The sequence below is a fragment of the Meleagris gallopavo genome, chromosome 2 (assembly GCF_000146605.3).
Source record: "Meleagris gallopavo isolate NT-WF06-2002-E0010 breed Aviagen turkey brand Nicholas breeding stock chromosome 2, Turkey_5.1, whole genome shotgun sequence".
Taxonomy (NCBI): Eukaryota; Metazoa; Chordata; class Aves; order Galliformes; family Phasianidae; genus Meleagris; species Meleagris gallopavo.
In genome coordinates, this window is record NC_015012.2 from 11,636,415 (window position 1) to 11,644,846 (window position 8,432).

Below are 8,432 nucleotides of genomic sequence, written 5' to 3' on the forward strand. Positions count from 1 at the left end.
AAAGGAAAAGGTATCTTTAAGAGCCACAGTAGCCCAGGCAGTACATTTTTGCAGGGTAAATTTCAAGAAGAAATAGAGCATGTATTATTCTTTAGAAGTATTTTAAGCAGGTATAACTCATCAGGGACATTTTTCAGTACAGTATATATTAACTGCACCAGATATGAAATCTGTTTTTTATTGAAAAGCACTGTTCTCTGCCACAATGCTTTTCTAGGCATAATGGAGAAGGTTGCACAAAAATGCTACTTAGATTCTTGCTGTGAACAAAATGAGCATATAAAATTACTTTGAAATTTCATACATCCGCAACACAATCATTATTCACTGTTTTTACAGCACAGAGACATACTTGCGATTCCCAAGATCTTACATTCTTGTAATTACACTGCAAGGATAATATGTAAACAGTACTTCCATCCTGCTGCATAAATTCACCTGTGGTATCCAAATATTTAAGCATTTTCTACAATCTTTTCTTTCTTTCTAGTTTTCTAAAAGCTCAGGCTTACAGTATGCATTTCATTATGCACTAAACACTTTACAATTTTCTTCATGGCCATCAGGTTTGTAAATGATAGGGTGAGTACAGTACAAACAGTAGGTCACTGGAAGCAATTTTACTTCTGAAATGACCAAGCCCTGCTTCTTGCTGTCCCTGCAAGGGGCCAGTTGCCATGGTGTCTCAGGGTAGTCTTGGATATGTTCTTTCAGCTGCTTCCATTTCAGTCTTTGTTGGTAATCACATTACATGCAGAGGCAGGATACCACAGTTGGTGTTTTTTTTTTTCCCTCTTGATTACTCCACACTTGCAAAATAACAGCCTGCACTGTATCAGCTGAGACAAAATAATTTTGATCTGCTTTGTGCTGCTCCTGCTGCAGATTTCTTTCATCTTGGCCCTCACAACACAGTTTATATTGCAAAAAGAATTGTCTCAACAGCTTATTTCTACCGAAGTTATAGGAGAGAGATTCTGTAGTCAGAAACATGATGCCAAAATTAATTAATACCAAAAACTTTACTTCTTCAAAGCAGCGATGACTGCAATAAAATAAGGACAAACGTGACCTAGCCAGCATTTCTGACAGTAGAGCAATGCGACTGGCAAAAGCTGTAGCTGTGACCAACTCACAGAGACATGGTTATTCCCTCAATTCCCCTTAAAATACAATTCTCAAAGAAATTCTCAATTCATTAGTATGACATAAAAAAAATATTGCTATATAGATCATCAATATTTAACACACATAATGCTAGGATTCCTATCTTCTGGCAAGTTAGCACCCTAAAAGTCATTGCGTGGAAAATGGGTATTGTCTTCTTCTGTATCTGTATGTGAAATGCTGCATTGCAGCTTGTTGAGAAACTATTAATATAGCCTGTCAGTTCGGGACATAAAACAGCTGGTTTCACAAACTAAGGCAGAAATGTGAGACAGGATCAGGAAGTGAATAAAGAGTAATTTTCACTGCATCAAGCAATCTAATCTCATTAAAAAGCACTTTCCCTTCTCATAATTCATCACACAGAATAGTAAAGTAAACATAATTTTCCCCTAGTGGAGAACATTCTAGGCTCTTTTTAAAATATGATGCAATCCAGCCCAAGAATTTATAGTTTCAATATTCACAGAAAATAGTTTGTATTCTACACATTGCCATGTCTTTTGCAAGACAGTATGTTTACTAAGTTGAAAGATACATACTCACGCAAGTACTTATTTATATGGGGTGTATTTTTATTTCTGCAGAGAAAAAGAGTTGCGATGTATTGGGATTAGGAGATCCTCTTCTAGTACTGAGTACATCTGTGCTGCACTGCCAAACTAGGTGGAAAGCCCTGAAATCAGTTTGGCTCTTTCTTGGCAAAGTATAAGCAATCTTTCTATGACAAGTGTCAGATTAATTTAATTTCCCTTACTGTACGTAGTTAATTTCTGTTACTGACCACTGTAATTCATAATGGGAATACTACAAAACAAACAGAATAGGTGCTGTACATAATAATTAACAGACAGTATAATTTGAAGCTTAGAGAAAGGTGCACTTCTTCATTCAAAACAATTCACTATTAGATGTCTTTTTTGACCACTGTTTTGTAAGAAGTCAGGGGAACTTCCTACCAAGCAAGTTGCAGCTTAAACTTCTAGGTCGCAAAGAAAAACATTCAATTTTCCTCTGATAGACACAAGAATGCAGCTCAGATACATAAATGTGAGTGAGAAGAGGGGAAGGAGTGTGTGGAGGGGGTATGTGCTTGGAGGCAGCACAGATTTAGATGCAAACATTAATAGGGTATAGATAGAAACTGTACATAGGGAAATTGAATCCAGGTGTACTTACACCTACATTATCTGGCAAACATACTCAGAATTATTTAGCTATTTGCCAGTGAATGTGCTTGTCGTTATTAATCAGTGTGGTTCTCGTGGGCAAGTGTAAGCAAACAAATCAGTCAGCCCTACTGACTGCTGAAGAAAATGTTTCATCAGATATGATCAGGCAACTCAGGATTTCCAAGCACAGCTCAGCTGCCAATTATCTTATCTAGAATCATAGTTTATAAATAGATAGTAACAATGGTATACTTAGATTGCCATTTTGAGTGGAAATTTTTTACCTGTTCATTTCTACTGCATCTAATTGAATGGTTATACATTTTTAGTAAATGCTCCACTGCAATTACTACAGTTTTCTTTTAAAAAATATTTCTCTACTACTCTAAAGCTCGCTCCTTTATCCCAAAAGCTTTGAAGCTCCTTGACACTACCAAAGCACTATAACTCAGCTTTCCATCTTTGCACTTACTTAAGAAGATACTGCATGATAAAATTTTTCAAACAAACAAGCCTGTACAGACCAGAGAAATCTGGACTTTTTTTTCAAAAGTAAAAATGACCTCTAAGGTATTTAAAGGATTATGTTAAAAAAAGACTTTGCTATTAAAATAGAATCTCATGTGTAGAGTGTCCTAGATAGCTATCTAAGATACTACTGAGCATTTCATAGTGTCCTCATTCAGCCGAACTTGTGACACTGCACAAAGAGTAAATTGTTGGCCACTGAATTGTAATGACTTTCAATTTTCTGGTCTGCTTTGGGAATGTATTATTGGTTACAAAATCTAGTTCAATGATGCTTTGCACGTTTGAGAATTGAAGAAGGCAGTTAGCGTAGCTGAGGGCAGTTTAGGATTTTGAAGCATTCATCTTTGCTAGAGGCCCCTGCAGAGTGCCTTTTGATTCTTGCAACACGCCTAATGTCTGACACAAGCAATATTCAAAATACAAGGTTGATATTCTCAAAGCATGCTGAAGGTGTCACAGTGATAATGTCTGGAAGAGAGGCTGAACATCTGGAGGAACATAGACTTCATTGGAAGTCAAAGCTAAACTGTCAGCATGATGAATTATGCTCAAAATTACATCTATGCAATTGTATGTACAACAAAGAGCAATAAATAGAGCCTGAAATACTGTACAATACTTTCAGGCAAAGCTGCTGGTACAGCACTGTTATTTTTGTAAGGGCAATTTCAGCACCACCCTGGAAAACAACAGGCAATGACTTACAATTACTTTATCTGCTACATAAAATGCTGCACATCAGCAAAAACCTAACTCAGTTTCCCAATCAGCTTTCAGTGTGTCTTTACCTCTGAACAGTACTGTGTGCCTTGCAAAACACGCTTCTTTCAGTGGAACACACACAGCACAGTGCTGCTGTGCACTCATACACTCTAGTCTCATTCTGGATGAGATGTTTGCAAGATGTTTGCATGATTTAAGCAATCAACACACACAATTCCAAGGACTTTCTAAGCGAAGTAGATACCTTTAAACACTGCAGTGTAATTTGCAGAGACTCGTAAAACCTCCCTTACCTCTTTCTTTACCTCTTCTTCATCTTCCAGAGTCAGTGCTGCCAACTGCTTAGCTCTCTGCTCCATCAAGTTTACATATCTGATTGGATTGGATAAGGCCTCGATCACATCTAGAAATAATGCAAATACATCAATTCCAAACCTCTTATGTTATACGCTCTTCAGGCTTTAAGATGCTGTATTTTTCCTACAGATCTGCCACTGAGAGATACTTCTAAGTCATACAAACAGTAGTGAATGACAGTATATCACCACATGCAAGTACTCTAATGTACCCTCTCTGACTTTCTGCTTGGGTCATGTGGATGTGCATTTCTGAACATAGTGTTTTATGATAGCTTTTCAAAGCTTACACCCAACTTGGATTTTACTTCACATGAGGCACAGAAAGGAACACTACTAAAAATGTTGTCATTTTAGAAATAAAAACAACAGAAGTACTATACAGAATACCTTTTTTTCACAGTATTACCTGCGTAAGTATCAGGCACATAGTCTTTGACCTCTATGTACACAAAGAGAGCTGGCAGTGTCAAAGGTTGGTTCCTCTCATTCCTCAAACAGATGTAGTGGTAGCCTGTAAAATAAGAATGAACCAGTTCAGAGCAAAAACTCTTCTATGGATATGTCCAATGCAATTGTGTTAACATTTATTATTTATAGTTTGGCTCCAAATGAGCCAGCAACCCCAGGGACTTCTACCAGGGTAAGATTTACCTAAAGGGTTTCAGAGATAAGTAAGTATGCAGACAAGGGACTGTTTGAAAGGCACATGACACTGCAGCTTAAAATAGTATTTACACTTTATTTTCACATCTCTGAATAATGCTAAACATTGTCATTAATATAATTTTGAATGTTTTCTCCTGTACTGATTTTTACTGGAGTTTTATTTGGTTGTTTGTTTCACAGCTCTTGCTATGTTTTCAAAAGTGACCGTTGTAGTACTCAGGAATCCAAACTGACAAGTAAAATTGAGATCAGTGATGTAATCCCTAATTAAAAATACAGACAATGTAGCACTCTATCTACAAAGTGTGTGAGGGGTGAATCCTGTCATGTGACAAACTGTAGGCATACATCTGAATAAGGAACATTTTCAGACAGTTTTGAAAGACAGTTGTCCTGTAACACATGTACATATACAGCACTGCAGTGCAGATTAGCCAAGTAAATGGCAAAGAATCATGGATTTGGCAGCCCCAAGCCTCTTCTCCTGGCCACCCACTGCCTGACTTGCCTGACTCTGTGGACAGACAGCCCAGCAACCTAAACTTTGGAAAATGCGAACATCAGAAATTTCTCAGAGTCCTCCTTCAGTGTAGCTCCCTCAAATGCCTCACCATACTGCTTAGTTTAAATAAAACAATGGGATTGCTGGGAGGAAAGGGAGAAATGGACTTCCAGTCCCAGCAAATTGTCTTCAGTGTGGCAAAGCTGCATCCTTTGTCTCCTACATGATGGCTGAAGCTGTTGTCTGAAGGGACAAGTACAGAGCCAAACATACGGGTAGTTGTAAAATACAAGACACAAGCGAGGATGAGTTTATCTGGAGGGATCCTCACTTGGCTGATCGAAGCAACTCCCTCTCCAAATAACAGCTAAATTCTTGCTTTGAGAATAATGACAATACTGTGTGACAGTATGATGGTTTTCAATAATGTCTCAGAAAAGAGCTAAATTTTATACTACAAAGGTTTCTCAGTCCCCTCTAGTTCCTCCAGCAAATTTTCAGCACGTACAAAAGACTAAAACCAACACGCTGTTCTCCATCTCATGCTGTAAACAAATACCGGAGTCAAAAGGACAGAATAAAATGCCTGAGGATAAAAGCTCTCAAAAGTGCTCGTATGATTTAACACAGTATGATTCTGTTCTAAAAAGCACAAACTTAAAAGCACGAATGTGATTTAATGCTCTGCTGAAAGGACTCTGTGCCACACGAAGGGTAAGTGCCGCAGAAAGGGATCAGCCCTGGTAAGAGCTCACTTCCACCAGATGATGGAAATCCTTCACAACTCCCTTTTCTCTCACCCATCACGTCTTCCTCTGGAGCTACACGGATCTGCCATGAAGCAAGCTTATCCATTAACCCAGCAGAAAATATACCTAGCATAAAAATGGAATTTTCTGCTGTACTGATAATCTAAGCTTGCTCACAAAGAGGTATGGAGATCAGTAGAGCTGGCACAACAGCCAGGAATGTGTGGCCAACAGTGGAAGAGAGGAGGGAAGGGAGAAAGGAAAGAGAAATTATGACCACTGAGGAAATCCTCAGAGCAGTGGATGCCCAGCAGTCACATCCATCTACCTGACCATGCTCACAGTGAGGCCACATGACCCACACCAGCCAAGGCAGGATGGCTTGGAGTTCTTAGAAAAGCCCTGACATCACTGGCCATAAGAGGGGATCTAGAAAGTACTGGAAGAGATTTAGAGATTGATTTAGATAGTACCTCAGCTAAGGTCTTGAGGAATAATATGGACAACAACTGCTAGATACAGGGACATGTAAGTTATGTGTTACTGCTGGAATCAACTAGATCAGGTATAGTGTAAGAAGATATTCTTCCTTTTTCACTGTGAAAGATACTTTCCACTGGAAGTATGTTTATGGCCCATATGCTTGCCCTAGTTTAGATTCCTCCCCTCCCCTCACTGGAAAGTTGGTATTGAAGTCAGACACTTTTTTCTGCTCAAAATGCCAATGTCATTGTACCTTTCTGAAGCAAAATATTTAACAAGTCTCTTGATCTGGAAAATTACAATTTTCATTCAAGTGCCCATTAATTATAATAGTGGTAATAATATGATTTGGAAGAGGCCAGGAATTATTTTTTATATATATTCTTAATATTTGACAATGACAGCTTAAGTAATTTGAGACTGATTTAAAGGTTTTGCAGAGCTACAACTTGCATACAGGTCAGTTGTTGCATGCATATTAAAATTACACTACCGGAGCATCTTTTGTTTTCATTCCCAGCCATCTCCACTCTCAAAAAGATGTTTTTTAATTTTTTTTTTAAATCTACTAAGGATCAGCAAGTACCAACCACACCTTTGATATTTAATTCTGATGTTTTTTCTGGTTGATTAGAAATTTACATTTCTGGTGAAATATGGTATTTTCCTTTTCAAAGTTGAAATATATTATTCAAATTCTCAGATCGTATAAATCTACAAGGTTGCTGGTAAACTACAGTAGTTGGAATTTGGATTTGCTTTTTCTTTTCACTATACAACGTCTGCTTCAATGGAGAAAGGGGTTTACCTGGTCGAATTGCTGAAACTGGTAATATCCGATGGCCAATAAATTTCCCTCCTTCCTCATACACTGCTAGCCTCAAACATGCCAGGGTAGGTAAAACAACCTAAAAAGAAATATTGCTGCATTATTAACTTTCTGCTCTGAATGAAACAGCTTCATCCAGACAAAACTTAGCAATATACCAGACAGCAAGATAAAATTAAGCCCAACAGCTAGTAACATCTACACATCCACAGGCGGTTCTACCATACAAGAGATCAGGGTGGATACACCTGTGCTTAAAAATGACTCTCATAGAACTGTTCCTCTTTCAAGGAACTTGAGGTGAGATGTTAGCACAATATGTTGAATCCAACAATTTGGCCCTGCATTTTCAACATGATACAAGGGACTCAGCTCAACTCTTACCACATTTGAATGCTTTCCACTTAATTAGTCAGTCTTTCATGTTCTCTTTTTCCTTTGTGTCAGCACCAAATGGATTATTTACTTCCCAAAAAAGTCTCTGGTAATGTATTTTAGTATTGAAAACTCAACATGCAACTGAACACAAGTTGCAGAGTGTTAATGTCTGAATTACACGAACCGTGTCGACTTCAGTAGCGTTTTTGAGTGCTGCAGTCCACTCATTTGTCAGGGGAAATAGGTTTAACCCTGTGGGATGTTTACTAGCACTGGATGCTATCTTGCCACCAAATACAAAAGAAGGCCAAACAGTGAAAAAAGAAAACAAACTAAAATTGGCTACTGAGCTACTTTACTAAGACTGAAATATTTGATATTACTTCTAAAAAATAGTGTACAATTAAAAAAAATCTCATTTTCTTATTCTGTCAATGTACATAAAATAACACGTATTTTGGAGCTGGGTGCAGGTGAGTGTTTTTTTCACACATCCTGCTAAAATTGACATAGACATTGAAAGAAAAAAAAAAAAACAACAATTCAAAACTAAAAATCTCTACAATTTATTTTCAACACAACTAAAAGTACTAATCTATGCTTCTCAGAGCAGAGAGGCAGTCAGGGCATAACTGTAACTAAACAGAGAAATGAAGTACACTAATTAGAAGTTCATTATAGAAGAAAAATCCTAATGATGTTTCCAAACCTAAGCTCTAGCAGGCTTAAGGAAAGTTATTCAGAAGACAAAATATTCTGGGAAAAGGGCTGTACTCCCAAGAAAGCAGGGCTGCAAGGACCAATTGTAAAAACATCTCTGTGAGCTGTACATTTGCCAAGAAAAATTAAATTACTTTTTTTTTTTAAATACCT

The 8,432-nt window shown here is 37.7% G+C and overlaps 1 protein-coding gene and 1 long non-coding RNA gene across 2 annotated transcripts in view; both read right to left on the bottom strand.

The window, feature by feature from the left end:
• The window catches only part of LOC100548128 (1-phosphatidylinositol 4,5-bisphosphate phosphodiesterase beta-1-like), a 383,894-nt gene that overhangs the window by 129,205 nt on the left and 246,257 nt on the right, over positions 1-8,432 (bottom strand). Inside the window, 3 exon segments of the mRNA XM_031552677.1 lie at positions 3,887-3,996; positions 4,359-4,463; positions 7,161-7,260. Coding sequence (XP_031408537.1) covers positions 3,887-3,996; positions 4,359-4,463; positions 7,161-7,260 — 315 coding nt within the window.
• LOC116216285 lies at positions 3,865-7,279 on the bottom strand. The gene is made up of 3 exons (XR_004158757.1): positions 7,161-7,279; positions 4,359-4,463; positions 3,865-3,996 (listed from the first exon to the last, which is right to left on the bottom strand). It is a non-coding gene; the product is annotated as an uncharacterized LOC116216285 (long non-coding RNA).